We start from the raw sequence: 19,869 nt of genomic DNA, 5'->3' as shown, positions 1-19,869 counted from the left end.
CCACCAAAATGTCTAACACGTAAAACACTGACAATACCAAGAGTGAATGAAGATGTGGAGTGATAGGAACGCTTCCACACAGCTGATAGGATTGTAAAGGAGTACAATCTTTGGGAAATTGTTTGGCATTAGTTAAATTGACTATTCACAATGCTTATTCATTCCTAGGTATATATTCGACAGAAATACTTATGTCATGTACACTGAAGACATCTACAAGAATGTTCACAACAATCAAACTGAAAATAATCCAAATTTCATCAACAACAGAATGATAAATACATTGTGGTGTAGTCAGAAGTGGAATATTTATGCACAAATAAACTACTGCTGCATGCAACAACTTAGAAAAATATCACAAATACAATGTGGAATGAAAGAAATTAGAGACTAAAGAACATGATTCCATTTATGGTTCCATTTATATAAAGTTTAAAACCTGGAAAAACCAATAGTTTTAATGGTTTTTTGGGGGGAAAAGTGAAAGCATAGTGGCAAGGGAGTGCTTCTAGAGACCTGGTAATGTTCTATCTCTTAACCTTGGTGATTACACCAGGGTGTTCATTTTGTTATAATAAATTGAGCTGAACACGTATAACTGGTCCATTTCCCTATATGTGCATCACATTCCAATTAAAAGATTAAAACAAAACAAAAAAGTAATGAGATGATAAAACCTAAGGCACAGAGGGAAGCTACACAATGAGATGGTAGAGCTACCTTCTCAGCTCTGGACCTCCTACCTCTGAATTGTTACAGGAGAGAAACAAAATTCTATATTGTTTAAGCTACAGATGTTTTTACATCTCTTTTAACAGCAGTTTTAGACTGAACCCTAACTAATAAATGTGAAAATATAAGCCAGAACAGAGAAGAAAAAATTTTATTAATATGTAGTTCAGGGTTTGATTGATTGATTTATGGTGGGGAGGGGGAGGTATTATAGCTGACTTTACACTGTAACTGCAACCTTTATAAGCTCCTGGGCTATAAGCTGACTTACATCAAAATGAACAAAAGTACTGAGTTCTTATTATTCTTAATAATAACAAAATACAAACAATGTTCTTGGACCAGAAAGATTTTATTGGCTGTTTTATTTTTGTTCTTCCTATTCAGAACATTATTGGGACAACTGGTGAACTTTGAATGGGGTCTGTGCATTAGATGGTAATAATGCAGCAATGTTTTCTTGATTTTAATTGGTATACTGTAGTTATCTAAGAGAGTGTTATTGTATTTAGGAAATATACACTGAAGTATTTGGAACATCAAGTCTGCAACCTATTGTTAAATGATTGAGAAAAAATTTTAACATGAGAGACAAAGAAAGGAGAAACGAAAAGAGAGCGAGAAAGAGAGAGGAAGGGAGAAAGAGGGCAATGTGGTAAACCATTAACTGGGGAAGCAAGGTGAAGGATATATGAGAGTTTTTTGTACAATGCTGACAACTTTTCTGTAAATTTGAAATTATTTCAAAATAAGTTTAAAAAAGTAATATTTAAAAAGATAGTGCGACCCACTTGGAAATTCATGTCTGAAAAACTGAAAATTGTAAATCAAACAGATTTTCACTATATACAAAATACAAAGGCGACATAGTAAAAGAAAGAAACATAACCAAGGAAATACTGACCTGCCACTAATGACTTTAAGTAAGTCATCTGAACTCTCCAAATTGAGGGCATTTAATTAAATGGTTCCTTCCCAGCCTTAAAATTCTACAATTCTCAATTACTTCCAATGCTCACCTCCTTACCTTGCATATATTTTCAAAAAGATACATGTTTCAGAAAATTAATTTAATTTTGTTAAATTAAATTCCAAAAGACCGAAGTGTACACGGTTTTTCAATAAGCTGAATAATCAATCTTATTGGAACCATTAATAAGATGACTCAAAATCTTGTTAACTTGGCAGCAGTCAGCATACTCACATAATATCCACAGCTCCTGGAGTAACAGATGATGATGTCTGCTCTTTGCTGGATGAAGAATCAGTAGCACATTCTGGTTCGGATACCGAATCACTGCTGCAGGGCTCACTATTTGGAGATGCATTTCTTTGAGAGGTAGTGTCAATTGCTATAGGTGTTAATTCACTCTCACTGAATGCATCGCTTATGAACATGCCTTCATGGATTAAATAAGCCACCTCCGTGTCCAGTGAATTGTCTTTTGCAGCATTCTTCTGCTGCGGAATCTCCTCCAATTCTCTAGTCCTTTGGTTTTTGTCAAGAACTGAGAGAACAACACTGTGAATGATATTTAACGTTGCCTACAAGAAAACAGGATACATTTTTAAAGGATTTAAAATATTTTGTACCTAAAGGTTCCAAAAGTGAACTCTGTGTATGTACTTTTGAACATCTTACAAATGAGTCAAGGTCATGCATATCAGAATTTCTTTTATTACACAGTAAAGGTGACTTGTGAAAAAGAATTGCTCAAGAGAGATGGGTTCCCTAAAGCTTAGACATAGGGCTCCATTTACAAATTAATTTTGTAAATGGAAATCTCCCTAAAATATACTGCATATTTCTCTAACTTCTTAAATAGGTTACAGTAAACATAACTTGCCTGTCAGAGGATCGTGTTAGTTGATTGATGTGCTTTCTTTTCTTTTTTACTTTTTTTAAAGGGGGGTGTTTGGAACAGAGCAATCAGTATCCAATCATCCATTCAACAAATATTCACTGTTTTTTTTTTTTAATTAATTAATTTATTTGGCTGTGTTGGGTCTTCGTTGCTGTGCACGGGCTTTCTCTAGTTGCGGCGAGCGGGGGCTACTCTTTGTTGCGGTACACGGGCTTCTCATTGCAGTGGCTTCTCTTGTTGAGGAGCACAGGCTCTAGGCGCACGGGCTTCAGTAGTTGTGGCATGCAGGCTCAGTAGTTGTGGCTCGCGGGCTCTAGAGCGCAGGCTCAGTAGTTGTGGAGCACGGGGTTAGTTGCTCCGCAACATGTGGGATCTTCCCAGACCAGGGATCAAACCCATGTCCCCTACACTGGCAGGCGGATTCTTAACCACTGCACCACCAGGGAAGTCCTGCTGTGCTTTCTTAAAAGGAAAAAACAATCCGTATTCCTTACCGTACCTACCCTTAAATCCATCTCTCTCTCCTCATCTTACACCTTTTTCTCACTCATTCACTGCTCTCCAGACATTCTGGTTCTCTTCCTATTCTTCTAAATTCCACTGTTCCCATCTCAGTGCCTTTGTTGTTTCCTCTGCCTGGAATGTTCTTCACCTTGATGTTTGCATACATGTTTCCTTCTCACCGCTCAGGTTCCTGCACAACTGTTACTTCCTCAAGAAGCCTCCGGGACGTCCCTGGTGGTCCAGTGGTTAAGACTCCGTGCTCCTGATGCAGGGGGCACGGGTTCGATCCCTGGTAGGGGAACTAAGATCCCTCATGCCGCACGGCAAAAAAATAAAATAAATAAATAAATAAATAAATAAAACTGAATCAAAAACAACAAAAAAAGAAGCCTCCTATGACTCCTTCCAGCAACCCTATCCCATTAACCAGTTTTCTTTAAATAACAGTTACCACTATCTTTTTATTTTTTTAATTCTAGGTCTCTTTCCACTACAATGTTAGCTCCATGAGATATTATATCCTACTGCCTAGAATAGTAAGTACTGGGCACATAGGAGGTACTTAATAAATACTGAAAGCTAGATGAATTAAATTTATGTAAGTCAATGTCTTCATGGACTACTAAGAAACAGGGGCTGCATTCCTTCTTTAACATTCATGGTTGCATTCTTGTAATTTGTTGCCCCTTTCTCAAAACTCTTGATTTCTTTTTTAGGATCTACATGGTCCTAGGCAAGCAGACTCCAACTTTAAGTCTCCAAATATAGGATAAGGGTCTAAGCTAGTCCAATCAGCTAATGGAACCACTTGAGCTTAAAGCTAAAGAAGATACACAGAAGACAGACTGAGAGAAACACAGAGAAAGAAAACCAAGGCTTGATAACATCATCAACCTCTCTATCAAGCACCTAAAGGCTGACTTACCTATGGATATTTTTCAGTTATATGAACTAATAAAACCCCTTAATTGTTTAAAACACTCTGTATTTCCTGTTATTTGGAACTAAATGCACTCTAAGTGATACAATATTCCATACAGTATACGAGAGAGATTCTGAGCCTTCGAGTGTCTGTGGATACTGCATATTTTCTTTCTCCATTGATCAGTAACTCCTCTATTGTCACAAATTTGCTCCTTGCTACACTCCTCCATTGCTGCTTTTAATCCTCACTACTGTCTCATCTTAATCTTGATGTGCTATCTCCCCCATCTTCATTTTGCCTTTCTTCTTATCTCTTCTCTCTTGATGATTTTCTTTCTTAAAAATTTTTTCAATAAAAAATGGTCATGGTCTTTGGACATGGTCTTTCTCTCCCCAACAACTATTCTATACCTCCCCCATAGGAATACAGCTATGCAAAACTTAGTCCACCTTCCAGCTTCAGGTGTTAGTCCTGCGTATCCCACACAGTATACTCCCAACCTCCTTGCCACAGGATTAGTTCAGAAGTGAGAAGAAAATCCAGACCCAAAGCAAGCACTGCATAGCACTGTCCTGACCACAGTAACCTAAATCAGCCCAGTGGATTAAAACCAAGGACTCTGATAATTGAAGAAGAAAAAGTCTTGTTCTAGGAAGTAGAGTATACAAATGTGAAAGACCTAAAACTGTTATATATAGCCATTTTGCTATAATTAGGTTGGTTACTTTGAAGGTGAAGCCAACAAAGAGGAGGTAGAAGTGAATTAAAACTGAGAAACTAAGCGAGAAAACCATGACCATGTCATAACTGAAGCCTATCCTCGTTTTGGACTATTTTAAATTCCCTAAGCCAATACATTTCTTTTATTGTTTAAATTAGTTTCATTTGAATACTTTGTCCCTTTTAACTGACAACATCTTAGCTAATACAATAAACTTTCCATATACAGTGTATCAGGTGTTCTCTTAGGGGTTCTTCTTCACTGTTTTCACCATACCTACAGTTTTAAAGGTTTGCTGATTATTTTTTTCCAAGACCAGAGCCATTCTTGCTTAAGAATGCCAGAAGATTTTACAATATATAGTAGATTCAACAGTAGGTATGTGATTTATTTTCTGAACTTTCGTATTGCAGCAGTTTACAGTCAAGTTCATGTTTAAAGACCAGAACCACTAAAATAAACTTTTTCAGTCTTGAGAGTAATGAATGAAATAATCTGGTAACCATATTGATAACTCTTTAAAATGATAGTCCAGAATTATTTGTCCATGTAACAAATTGAAAACTTAAGAGTTAAAAATTTCTTAAGAAAGAATGTAAGCTTGCATTTAAGGATTATTTTCTTTTTTAGCTATACAAATCATCTTAAACTATGGGATATAAACAATAAACAAGAATTCTAATAAAAATACAAAATACAATTAATGCCCAGAAATAAACCCATGCACAAATGGTCAATTAATCTACAACAAAGGGCAAAATACAGCAAGAATATACAATGGAGTAAAGACAGTCTCTTCAACAAGTGGTGCTGGGAAAACTGGATAGCTACATGTAAAAGAATGAAATGAGAACACTCTCTAACACCATATTAAAAAAAAACCTCAAAATGGATTAAAGAACTAAATGTAAGACCAGATACTGTAAAACTCCTAGAGGAAAACATAGGCAGAACAGTCTTTGACATGTAAATCACAGCAATATTTTTGGGGACCTGTCTCCTAGAGTAATGGAAATAAAAACAAAACTAAACAAATGGGACCTAATTAAACTTAAAAGTTCTTGCACAGCAAAGGAAACCATAAACAAAATGAAAAGACAACCTATGGACTGGGAGAAAATATTTACAAATGATGCAACTGACAAGGGATTAATTTCCAAAATATACAAACAGCTTACACAGGTCAATATCAAAAAAAAAAAAACCCAAACAACCCAATTAAAAAATGGGCAGAAGATCTAAATAGAGGTTTCTCCAAAGAAGACATACAGATGGCCAACAGGCACCAGAAAAGATGCTCAATATCACTAATTATTAGAGAAATACAAACCAAAACCACAATGAGGTATCACTTTACACCAGTCAGGATGGCCATCATCAAAAAGTCTACAAATAGTAAATGCTGGAGAGAGTGTGGAGAAAAAGGTACCCTCCTACACTGTTGGTGGGAATGTAAATTGGTGCAGCCACTATGGAGAACAGTATGGAAGTTCCTTAAAAAACTAAAAATAGAGTTACCATATAATCCAGCAGTCTCACTCCTGGGCATATATCCGGAGAAAACTCTAATTCGAAGAGATACATGCAACCCAATGTTCATAGGAGTACTACTTACAATAGCCAAGACATGAAAGCAACCTAAATGTCCATCGATAGATGAATGGATAAAGAAGATGTGGTACACATATACAATGGAATATTACTCAGCCGTAAGAAAGAATGAAATAATGTCATTTGCAGCAACATGGAGGGACCTAGAGATTATCATACTAAGTGAAGTAAGCCAGAAAGAGAAAGACAAATACCACATACCACATGATGTCACTTATATATAGAATCTAAAAAAACGGATACAAATGAACTTATTTACAAAACAGAAATAGACTCACAGACATAGAAAACAAACTTATGGTTACCAAAAGGGAAAGAGCTGAGGGGGTGGTGGTGGTGCGGTGGCGGGGGGGGGGGGGGGGGTGGGGATAAATTAGGATTTTGGGGTTAGCAAATACAAACTAGTATATATAAAATAGATAAACAGTGGTCCTACTGTATAGCACAGGGAACTATATTCAATGTCCTGTAATAAACTATAATGGAAAAGAATATGAAAAAGAATATATATATGTATAACTGAATCACTTTGCTGTATACCAGAAACTAACACAACATTATAAATCAACTATAGTTCAATTAAAAAAATGTAATACCTCTTTTTGTAGAAAACTTAGGAAAAACAGAAAAGAATGAATCACAAATTTAAACTATACATAATCCTACCACCTAAAGATAACCACTAAAAAGACAAGCTGTCTCTTTAGTCTATGGAGATGAAGAGGTAAAAAAATCTTTCTAACACAGCTAAGAGCAGACTATATATTTAAGTAGGTCTCTGTCTTGCTTTTTAACTTAATGTTATAATGTATGCATTTTCTTCAATCATTAAAAATCCTTGCCTGCATGATATTCCATGATAGTGAATATACCAGGCATAACTTATTTTACCATTCCTCTATTGTTAGACATCATGGTTCTTTCCAATTTGTAGTTATTTAAAAATTCTTCATTAAAAATGAACAGCTGTAATTAACATTATTTTTCAGCGAAATCATGCCCTCGAGGAACCACAAACTTTTTCAAAGAAAAAAGTACTATATTTAAAGATTAAACATCATCTTCAAAGATGTTTTACAACAGTATTAGTTTAAGTGGCCTAAATGTGAAAATAAGAAGCTACAATTAGGACAAATCACTGTTCCCATATTGTACATACATCAAATAATAATTTGGCTTAGTTTAACTGATATAGAACCTAAAAGTAAGAGAGCTACTTAAAAATTACTGGCAAAAAGTTGGCCAGTTCTAACCATGCAATGTAGGAGTTCTATATATCCAGAAATGTGTGTGAAAAGGTCATGGTAGGAAAATAAGAAAAAGTGAAAACAAGGCCTCGTTACTGTGCAATCCACAGATAAAGGTTTGCTATGTATCTCTATCAATGGATAGGATCAACATTTGGTAGGAGTCTGAATTAAGTATAGTGAATCACATTTTATAAAACTTTTCTCACTCTGACTGGAAAGCTTATGTATGTGACTTAGAGCATGTCAAAGTCAATAAGGAAGTCATATCATAGATAAGTACCAAAGTCCCCCAGATCATTTTTAACATGAAACTCAGGAGATGCCAGGGATGTTAACTAGGACATAAATACAATATTGACACCTGATAATTCAAAGAATATCACATTTCACAAACAGCCTGTTATACTCAGTAATTCCTAATGACTGTCTCATTAAAACACAGTTATGACATGTTGGTAATCCCAACCAACATGTATTAGAGTCTGTGACGTTTTTTCTTCTGAAAAATGCTGTATGGCATGTGTTCTTTTCCTTATAATGACTGGATTAAAATTAAGTTGTTTGACCAAAGTGACAAAGTAATTAAATGCAATGCATGATACATGAATGGATTCCGGATTGAAAAATGAGAAAAAACCCTGCAATAAAGAACATTAGTAGAGCAATTTAAATGTGAACCATATGTTAAAAAATACCATTATATCAACATTAAATTCCTAGAAAAATTAAGTGGTTTGGGATAGATTTTTGAGTGTTTCACAATATTGTAATTCTAGATAATCTACAGAGATTCAAGCATCACAAAATCACAAAAGGAAATATTATTGTATAATATTTAATGCCAAGTAAACATCATATTTCTTTTAAAATAAAACATATCGTCCAAAATTATAAAAAGGTACCAAAATACGCTGAATCACTTCAAATCTAATTTAAAACCCTTTAGAAAAATTACAGCAACAAAGAAATTTTGTTTTATTCTAATTTTCATATCTAGAAAGATGACTTAACTTTAGGGATGGATATTCTGGACAAACTGATAATCACATAAGCTTACCTTAACTCTCTGTAGGAAAATTGTAAACTTAGAGAAAATATCCTTTAGCAGATCAAACCACTGAAGAAAATTCAACATTCTCATCTGATCTGCAAGCCTAGAAAAAAAAATTCAAACAAAAATAATGACTGTCTTCAGGCCAACATGGTATTATCTACAAATTGGAGGAAACTACACTAAACACTAGCAACAAGAGAATAATAAAACGCAATTTAATCTAGATACCTAGCTAAAATTGTAAAATTGAGATGAAGATGTCAATTATTAAGCAACTTCTCCTTGTTTAAACATCTCTAAGACTAGTCAAGTACACTGACTTATGAATCTTATCATGTAGTAATTCCATGTGAACATGCTTCGTGACCATTTGATGAAAAAGCATAGAAAAATAAACTAATTTTGGTTAAATATGGAAAAGATATATTCTGGAATAAAAATAGAAACATAACACCTCCCTTAATAAACGAGCCTCTTCAATAAGTGGTGCTGGGAAAACTGGCAGCTACATGTAAAAGAATGAAATTAGAACACTCCCTAACACCATACACAAAAATAAACTCAAAATGGATTAAAGACCTAAATGTAAGGCCAGACACTATCAAACTCTTAGAGGAAAACATAGGAAGAACACTTTTATGACATAAATCACAGCAAGATCCTTTTTGACCCACCTCCTAGAGAAATGGAAATAAAAACAAAAATAAACAAATGGGACCTAATGAAACTTAAAAGCTTTTGCACAGCAAAGGAAACCATAAACAAGACGAAAAGACAACCCTCAGAATGGGAGAAAATATCGGCAAATGAAGCAACTGACAAAGGATTAATCTCCAAAATTTACAAGCAGCTCATGCAGCTCAATATCAAAAAAACAAACAGCCCAATCCAAAAATGGGCAGAAGACCTAAAGAGACATTTCTCCAAAGAAGATATACAGATTGCCAACAAACACATGAAAGAATGCTCAACCTCATTAATCATTAGAGAAATGCAAATCAAAACTACAACGTGATACCATCTCACACTGGTCAGAATGGCCATCATCAAAAAATCTACAAACAAACGTATGGACACCGAGGGGGGAAAACTGCGGTGGGGTGGGGATGGTGGTGTGCTGAATTGGGCGATTGGGATTGACGTGTATACAGTGATGTGTATAAAATTTGATGACTGATTAAAAAAAAAAAAAAAGAAGGAAAAAATCTACAAACAATAAATGCTGGACAGGGTGTGGAGAAAAGGGAACCCTCATACACTGTTCGTGGGAATGTAAATTGATACAGCCACTATGGAGAACAGTATGGAGGTTCCTTAAAAATCTAAAAATAGAACTACCATATGACCCAGCAATCCCACTACTGGGCATATTCCCAGAGAAAACCATAATTCAAAAAGAGTCATGTACCACAATGTTCCTTGCAGCTCTATTTACAATAGCCAGGACATGGAGGCAATCTAAGTGTCCATCGACAGATGAATGGATAAAGAAGATGTGGCACATATATACAATGGAATATTACTTAGCCATAAAAAGAAACGAAATTGAGTTATTTGTAGTGAGGTGAATGGACCTAGAGTCTGTCATACAGAGTGAAGTCAGAAAGAGAAAAACAAATACCGTATGCTAACACATATATATGGAATCTAAAAAAAAAAAAAATGGTCATGAAGAACCAAGGGGCAAGACAGGAATAAAGACGCAGACCTACTAGAGAATGGACTTGAGGACACGGGGAGGGGGAAGGGTAAGCTGGGACAAAGTGAGAGAGTAGTAGTGTATATATGGACATATATACACTACCAAATGTAAAATAGATAGCTAGTGGGAAGCAGCTGCATAGCACAGGGAGATCAGCTCGGTGCTTTGTGACCAGCTAGAAGGGTGGGAGAGGGAGGGTGGGAGGGAGGGAAACGCAAGAGGGAAGAGATACGGGGATATATGTATATGTATAACTGATTCACTTTGTTATAAAGCAGAAACTAACACACCATTATAAAGCAATTATACTCCAATAAAAATGTTAAAAAAATAAAAATAAAAATAGAAACATAACATCTCCCCTAATAAACTTAATAACCTACTGTTCTAACTACAAACTAAAAAGTACTCTTCCATATATGAAGGATCATGTGGCATGGTGGCTAAGAGCATGGGCTCTTAAGCCACAATGCCTTGGTTCAAGTTCCAGCCCTGCCACTTACTAGTTGTGTGACTCTGGACAAATGACTTAACTCCTCCATGATCTAATTTTCTCATTTTAAATGGGTAGAACCTACCTTATATGGTAGCTGTGAATATAAACTGAGTTAATACGAAGTACTCAGAACAATGCACAGTGCTATGTAAGTATTAGCCAATATTATATTAGCTACATATTATATATATACTAAATATTACAATACATAATAGTACAGCCAATATTTTTATAACTGACATCAATCAACTTTAAGATTAAAATAGAATTCCATAAAGATATTTTAGAGTACTACAATGACTTATTACTCCAAATTTTTAATTAACGCTGCTACACCTAGGACTTTATTATCAAAAGATACTCCTATACACTTGCGATATAGGATGTTCTCTAAGTTGAGAAAATTCCCTAGGGAAGAAAAATATTAAAAATAACTGACTCTCCATGTATATAGGGCTTTTAGCAAAGGTCCAGTAACTTAATTTTTCCAACTACTAGTGATCCCTGCATTATTAGAATTGCTTCAACTAATTCTGAAACTGAGCTTTCACTAGGTAATAGTGTGGAAATTAAAACTCCACAATCCTCATTCTATGAGTTTGGCCCAGAGAAGTTTTACAGTTGTCCATATTACTATTCATATCTTAGACCAGTTAATAAAGTTTAGATACCTATATGAACAAGAAATTCATAGTCATAAAATATTTATCACTATTCTCCTTAAAATAAGAATAGTTATTTCAAGGGGAAAACAAAAAATTACAGACATGGACAATTCAAAATCATGTACTCAAACTTCTCAAAGCTAACTGGGTTTTAATTATATAGCTAAATAATTTAAATTTAACACTGCTATTCCTCTTCAATTTCCGCCCTCCATATGACGTTGTATCCTCTCCACCCTCTCTCTGCCCTGGGGGGCTGACCTGCTGGGCTTGGCCAGTGAGGAGCCCTTACAAAAGACTGAAAGGAGGAAAGGTGTTAATAGTCCGTCTCCATCCCTGAGGGGTTACCTCAGGATGACTGCCTCCCTCCACTGAAGATCACTTCAAACTACTACAAGACTTTTTTTTTTCAGCTACTTACATCTTCTTGCCCTTCTGAATTCCATTAACTGCTCTCTTTCTTTGTCCCTTAAAGGTACTGCACTATCACTTGTGATTTTCCTACACTCTGCCCACACCTTAGCAAATAATTCCTGAACTAAATCCTCCTTAGATTATTCTAATGCGTTATCTTTTCCCTGACTGGTAACCCCAACTTAATATTTATACTTACTTCAAAACAACATCTGTGTCTATGTCTTCTATTTGTGAAACTTTATTAATCACACACTGCAAAATTTAAGAAAAAAAATTTGATTAACGTCTTTAGAACTGTAAGTACTACATGTTCATTTGTATATTAATAAGGGCCTCAATGACTATAATTATTTGACCAAACTTCTCCTGTCTCTTACACCTCAAGGTGTTTAAAAAACTGCAGCATTACCTTTACCCTATTAAATAATTATTCCAGGGTATGCTTGAACTGTATTAATCACAATTTCCTACTATTTAAAACTGTTCACACACAAATACACACACAACACACACAAACACACACACACACACACACGCAAAACCCCCATAGAACTATAATACTTAGGACATGGTATAAGCCCCATACTAAAATTCCAAAAGAAATTCATTTTGGAGGTCACACTTCCTTGCAACACGTGCAACAGTTTAAGGTTTTAAAAAATAAATGCTCAGACTTTAGAAGTCTAGGAATTAAAACACAGCAGTTTTTAAAAACTGTTTAAAAGTATAATATACATACAGAAAACTGTACAAATTATGTTTATAGCTCAATATTTTTTTTACAAATGGAGTGCACCTATTTAACCAGAACTCAGATTATGAAATTGAATATTACCAGTAAGCGCCTCCTGCTCCCCTCCTGGTCACTACTTCCTCCCAAAAGACATTACTATCCTGATTTCTAACACCACAGATTAATTTTGCCCGTGTTTGAATTTTACGTAAGTGGAATCATACAGTGTGTACTCTTCTGTGTCTGGTTTCTTTGGCTCCACCTTATGTATGTGAATATCCATGTTGTTCCATGTAGTTTATTCATTCTCATTGCTGTATAGTATTCAATGATGTAAATATGCTATAATTCTATTTATCTTTTTTACTGATGATAAAATTTGAGTTTTTCCGGTTTTTTATTACAAATATGCTGCCATGGAATGCTTGTGCTGTCTTTGGTGAGCCTAGGTATGAATTTCTGTTGGGTAAACTACCTAGAAGTAGAATAGCTAAGCTATAATATACATGTATATTTAGTGCTAGTTATCAACAATTTTTGGAAGTGGTAGTGATAATTTTAAAATATGGTGTTTTAGTCAGTGTTTGAAAGAGGTAAAAGATGGGGTGATTGTAACCTTTTTCTTGCTTGTTTTATTTAAACATTAAAAACTATGAAATGTACATTCAACCTAATGATGATGATCAATTAAGCTAAGAAATTCATTCAAAATTGTTCTTTTTCATATACAGAAAAACTAAAGTTCAGAGAATGAGATTTATCTGAATAGAAAAAGTCAAAACAAAAATCAGGGAAGTGTATACATATAGCTGATTCACTTTGTTGTACAGCGGAAACTAACACAACATTGTAAAGCAATTGTCCTCCAATAAAGATGTTAAAAAAAAAAAAACTGCTTATGGAAAAAAACTGTATCTCATGAAATATAGCAGCAACTTGAATTTCACATCTTTAAAACTGAAATAACCTTAAAATGTATATCTACTTTCTAATGAGTAGATGACAAATACTGAAACTTTGATAGCATTGTAGGTGGTAAGCTTTTTCTTTTAATTTCTAAAAGTAATGCAGATGTAAAATGTCTGACAATTCCACTTTATCACTTTATGCCAATTGTGTTGTAATAAATACCAATTAGCTTGGGAAAAAAATCAGGGAGGACTAAAAAAAAAATAGATTTTAGTTTACAATTATAATTTCTTAGAGATCAGAGTAAGAAGAAACGCTGGTGAAAGTATATACTATTGGTAGAATCTTTTTAGAAAAAAAGCAATTCAGCTCTATGTATCAAACAATTTAAAAATACTTTTCACTCTCTGACCAATAGTTCCACTTCAGGAAACAGTTATAAGAAAAATAGTCTTAAATATGAGAAACCAACCAAACAAGACTTTATACCAAAGTATACCAAAGATGTTTGTCACAGTGCTCTTTATAGTACCAAAATGAAAATGACCTAAATATTTAACACAGAGGAAAGGTTAAACAGGTTTAACTAACATAATGTTGATGGAATTTTATACAACCATTAAAAGTGATATTTCTGAAGGCTTATGAGCAAATGCTTATGTTATGATTCAAACGGAAATATATATACAATTCAAAATTATATATACAGTATGAGAGCACCAATGAAAAACACCAGTAACAACTTATGCTTAGAAATATTCTTAAAGTGATAATCTTTTTGACTGGTAGGGCTATGTTTTTCTTTCTTCTATTTTTCTATATTTAAAATTTTTTAATAAATGAGAAAATATTACTATGATACTGCATGTATTATTACAGGATCATGTAAAAATAAACTTCACAAAAGATTCTAGACCAAAATGTATCAAATAAAAAAGTATAATTACCTGTTTAATGATATTCTTTGCTGTAATAATCATTTCTTCACTATATATTTCTAAAAAGTTAAGTTTTCTTTGTTTTAAAAGTCCAAATACAAGAGATACTAGTCTTTCCTGTGAAAATAAAAGAAGGGTATACAATGTCAAAATTCAAATACAAAATAATCTTAGAGGTAGAAATAATCAACGTCAAGGGTTTTATTGTTTGACCCTCAAATCTCTATCCTCCTTATGGTATTTTCTAAAAGCCTTAAAAACCCCTTTCCATAGCAATCTTGTCATCAGATTTTTGGAGTCATTATTCTAAAACAGGTAAATCCTAACCTACTATAGTGGATCAAATGAAGCTGGTTTGGGGACAAAACAATATGAGTATATTTTGGTCTAGTTTCAGTAAGTAGCTAGAAAGTATTCTTCTCAAACCCTGATGACCAATAAATACTCTATGAGCCTGGTGCTTTCTAATTAGTGGTCTAGAAGACTGGAATGATGACCTGGATTATTTGTGGAGCATTAACTGCTAACATTTACAAAAATCTCTTTAACTACTTAGGCTGCTATCAGGGCTTTTTGGATTCTTTACAAGTTCTTGGCAATAATCAGCATTGAGAAGTTACTAGATAAGTTACCAAATATGATATATTTGTATATGCATATGCATAAAACATGTTCATAATAGGTGCTCAGTGAATGTGACTGACTGATAAGTTACCATATAATAATGATCACTTTTTATAAAAGACACACTCCAATACATGCATATACATGGATATAAGTTAATTCATCCTATATCTACATCCTATATCTATATTTGGAACTTGGGTAGTAAGCCATATAAAGATTTCATTTTAACTCCCATTTCTAATTAAGCTATAAAATTATTTATTCTCTAATTTCACAGGATAATAAACAATTATGTGCTTCCTAAAGTCACACAGTTAGTGAAAGATTTCATAGGTATCACAGGCTTGATATTGAAGATAATTTTGCTCACTATAACCTGAGGAGAATGTGTTCTAAACTAAGGCTGTTAGGAAATAACACTACGCAATGACATCAATTTCATTCTATAGTTCAAAAGACATACCTCTTCTAAAATTTGACAGTCATCTTCCAATGGTCTATTTAAGTCACTGTGAGAATAAGTAGAAAATTCTGCAATCATCATTTTATCTATCAGTTTTTCTAATTCACAAAGCTGTGATCCCAAATGCCTACAAAGGAAAAGGGAAATGTTACCTACATTTATTAAAAACCCAGATTTACTCCACGATCAAGGGAACCCGTCAGCAAAACTTTTCTAGCTGACAGTACTTGTGCAACAAGGTGATGTTTTAGTAAAATGGAGTCTTTTAACTTAACAAAAATAACTGCGACAGTTTCACGTCATCTCCCAAATTCTATTTTTCTCTGTATATCTTTAACCTCCAAACAGTTAAATATACTATAGGAAACTTGGTTCTAGAAAACTTCATGACTGCTTTTTAGTCTGCTTTTCACAGACAAAATATTCAGATATTCTAAGTCCTTTCCTCATTAACCACTTACTGAATATAAATGTCAGTAGCTCCCCAGCCATTCATGCATGCAATAAATACAAGCGCTTAGTATGCACCAGGCCCTGTTCTGGGTACCTATAAATATCTGAAGGACTATAGCAGAGACTGACTCAGCTCAACCTCTGTCAGGATCAGTTTGAGTTACTGTGCAATATCCCTCAGGCCATTAAAGTCATTAGAACACACGAGTGAAGATCTAAAGTCACTGAGCTATAATCTATCCATGGAACTTCTTCTCATGAAGTATGATGTTTCTTTTTAGTCCACCTCTTCAGCACCTGCAGATCCTGGCTAGGGTGAAAGTGAGCAGGACTCTAACTTTGGCAGAGTTGTGGGGGTGGTGAGGGCAAGTATTAATAAAGAGATTTGGAAACTTTTCCTTAGAAAAAGCAAGTACTGTCCAAGTGACAAGAATGGTCCCAGGTAGTTAATCCCTGCTCTGAAGGGCACTAAGGATGAATACCGTCATATCCAAAGGGATTTTTGCCACACAATCTAATAGTTTCATAAAAACAATGGGTTGAAGAAACCTAGGTAATCTAGTTGGTCCAAGGCAGTTCAAAAATTAGTGAAATTTATCTTAAGTGTAAACATTTATAATTAATTATAAAAACATTTTAAAAGTTTATGCTACATTTATTTGAAAAACAAGCCCTTAATGTTAGCAACTGTCTTTACTATGACCAGATATAGCACATTAAAAAAAATTAAAGCATGTGACCTTTTAGACAGATCCGTTGTTCTTCCTTATGAACAACAACAATATGGTAAGTAGTGCAGTGATACTTTTAGAAAAAATCTGGTAAGTGAAATAACATAAATTTGCTTTTTGCAATATGAAAATTATATTTCTCACAGCTAATTAGAAGTCTAATAAGGTTCTCATAAATGGTGACAACATCTCACAATAAACTAATTTATAACATATCCACTTTTACAAACTAAAACACTGCCATCAAAGGAATTTGGCAGTGTCTTGCGAAATTACATAGGCAATTAGCCTTTGACCTAGGAATCTCACTTCTCAGAATCCATCTCAAAGATACACTGGTAAATGACAAAAGAACATACATTCATTGCAGCACTGTTGGTAATTGCAAGGGAATGGAAACAACCCAAATGCTGACCAATAGAAGACTAGTTAAATATATCATAACAGACCCTATGCACTTTTAAAAGAATCGAGGAATACCAATTAATATACTATATACTGCTACAGAGCAGTTTCTCAACTACTACCCCCCTACAAAGTCTTTTCAGACATTTTTATTCCTAATCACTCCCCATGAAGTTTTAATATCACAGATATACTGTACCGTGGCCTTTGGAGGGCCACAAACCATTGTAAAATCCAAGAATTTTTTTCACCCTTCAAGAACAAACTTTTCCCCCCGTTGGGTCATATCCCCCATTGAGAATGCATACTGTAGCATGATCTACAGGGTATATACTGTAAGGTAAAAACCGCAAGGTGGAGAAAAGTATGTACAGTATGCTAATGCTTATCTAAGATGAGGGACAGACAGAGAGATGGATAAATAAACATAAACTAAAACTTTTTTAAATGACTTATAGGAGTAGGTACAGAGGAAGAGAACCAAGATAGAAGTTAAATTTCTCTGAATATCTTTTGTTTTATTGATTTGACTTTGGAACGATGTAACTACTTAACATAGTTGTAAAACAATATTACATTTAAAAACAGCAATCCTTGAATATCAAAAGCAAATGAAACAAATGAACTTAACTATGTATCAAAGTACAGGCAAATCTACACAAAGAGGAATTATTTCAAGTGACTTTAAAACACAGTAATTTATCCACTCATACCACAAGGGATATACCTTAAGAAAAAGAGGGAAAATTATTTTCTAGCTCTGCCCACTAAAAAGGCCTAGAGATCATGACCAATCCAGTAGCAAGGAACACCTCTGATACCTAGATTGTAATTTCTAAATACCATTTCCTACTAAAAGAAACTAGGGCTCCTTAGAGAAATGGCAGTTTACAAATATGGAGCAGAAAATGTATAATATGAATATCCTGTCATAACATGAAGAAAACCATTAATGACTACTCATAGAATCAAAAGGACTTGAGGAGGTTCCTACAAAAGATAGGACAATATGAACATCGATTAAAAAAAAACTTAATACTTCAAATATATATAAATCCATGTGCTTATAAAACATTTGGAAGATGCTACATTTTTCAATTCATTATTTTAAAAACTGCTAAATAAAGGAAAAGAACCTAGACTTTATCTTGCCTATCCTTGTAAGAACTGTCCTTCAAAATTATCAAATAATTGTTATGGAGAAATATGGCTTTATAGAAATAGTCCATTAATAAATGAATAAGGAAGTTTAGAATTAGAATATCATGATTTCCAACCCATAATGAGATGATAAATCTAGGCAATGATCACCAAATGGCTGCTAATTTCATGAAAAGAGAGACAACCAGATATATGCCTCTTGGCTGAAATACACCTATTAGGTACTCTTACCAAGAAGAAAAACTTAAATCTGATCAAGGCTTTAAATCTAACTACCAGTTTATAGAAAATACAAGCAAAAGGAAAACACACTAAACATGGGGATGCAGTTGGCAAAATCCAGACTGTGAGAAGCACTACAAAGACAACTCAATTTCTTCAATAAATATTTTGAAAGGGAGAAAATGAGAAGAATGGAGAACTATATATCAAAAGACATTTGAAATATATCAACCAATTGTAATATACAGTTGTTGTTATTTGGATCCTGTTTCAACAAATACACTGTGAAAAGAATTTTAAGAGAAATAGGAAAATCTGAACACTGACTAGCTACTTGAAACTATGAATGATATTCGAGTTATGTTTTTAAAGATCCTTATCTTTCAGAGATACATAATGAAATACTTATGGATGAAATGAAATGATGTTTTGGATTTGTTTCAAAATAATCCAGGAGTAGGGGGAGGCATATAGAGAAAACCAAGTTGGCTATGAGTTGATAACTCAGAGGTGATATGCAATTTATCCAGCTTCATATAACTCTCTTCATAATATTTCCTCTATTTTTTTTGTATGTTTCAGTTTTCAGTAAGTTTTAAAAAGCAGTAATAGGGTAGGATATGAATCCACACATAAGTTTAACATTGCTTTGTTCTCAGTTAATTGATTTTTATAAAGATCAAAAATTCCTTTTAAATGCAGACTAGAGGTTAATACCCAAGTCTGTGTTACCTTCAGGTACAAATAGTCTTCAGCAAATCCCAACAAAGAACTATGGTAGGAAGTCCATAGGACTGTATCTACTGATGTTTGGGCATCAGAGTAATAAAACTCTATCATTTCAGCCTAATAACTTAAATGTGAGGTTCTATTTAACCTCAGATATTGTCAAAAATAACTGAGTAGCTTCATTTTTACGCATCTTAAGTAATTTTAAAGTCTGACAAATATAATAAAGAAGAGCAGATATGAATCTCAATACTAACATCAAATAGTATTTATTATGTACTCACAGGTATATGATAACATATATAAAAAGATTCGTCTAAGCAAATCCCTAAATAAAATTTCTAGAATTAGTGTTTTATAGGATTTACCTATTCATCCTTGCTCTGTTTTTAAAATATTTTTGACTACTTTAACAATAGATGCAATTATACTAGCCTGTATATTATTATTAACCTTACCAAAAATATTTAATAGATAAATCTGCTAACAGTTCATTTTAAAAGTATGTATCCTAATAATCACATATAATACTTTACAGTGGTGAAAGAAATCTGCT

General features: G+C 33.8%; 1 protein-coding gene across 10 annotated transcripts in view; it reads right to left on the bottom strand.

Annotated features, from left to right (window-relative positions):
• The window catches only part of VPS54 (VPS54 subunit of GARP complex), a 132,594-nt gene that overhangs the window by 28,916 nt on the left and 83,809 nt on the right, over positions 1 to 19,869 (bottom strand). For all 10 annotated transcript variants that reach the window (XR_014253951.1, XM_082426555.1, XM_082426556.1 and 7 more), the window contains 5 exons: positions 15,613 to 15,739; positions 14,532 to 14,639; positions 12,139 to 12,194; positions 8,666 to 8,762; positions 1,937 to 2,277 (listed from right to left, as the gene is read on the bottom strand). Coding sequence is in view for 9 of the 10 variants with exons in the window: in XM_082426555.1 (XP_082282681.1) it covers positions 1,937 to 2,277; positions 8,666 to 8,762; positions 12,139 to 12,194; positions 14,532 to 14,639; positions 15,613 to 15,739 (729 nt within the window). In the remaining variant the exon portion in view is untranslated. The remainder of the gene's footprint in view (positions 1 to 1,936; positions 2,278 to 8,665; positions 8,763 to 12,138; positions 12,195 to 14,531; positions 14,640 to 15,612; positions 15,740 to 19,869) is intronic.

This window comes from Balaenoptera physalus (genome assembly GCF_965194825.1).
Source record: "Balaenoptera physalus genome assembly, chromosome: 15".
In the NCBI taxonomy this organism is placed as follows: Eukaryota; Metazoa; Chordata; class Mammalia; order Artiodactyla; family Balaenopteridae; genus Balaenoptera; species Balaenoptera physalus.
The sequence above is the reverse complement of the archived record's forward strand: the minus strand, read 5'-3'. Positions and strand labels throughout refer to the sequence as shown.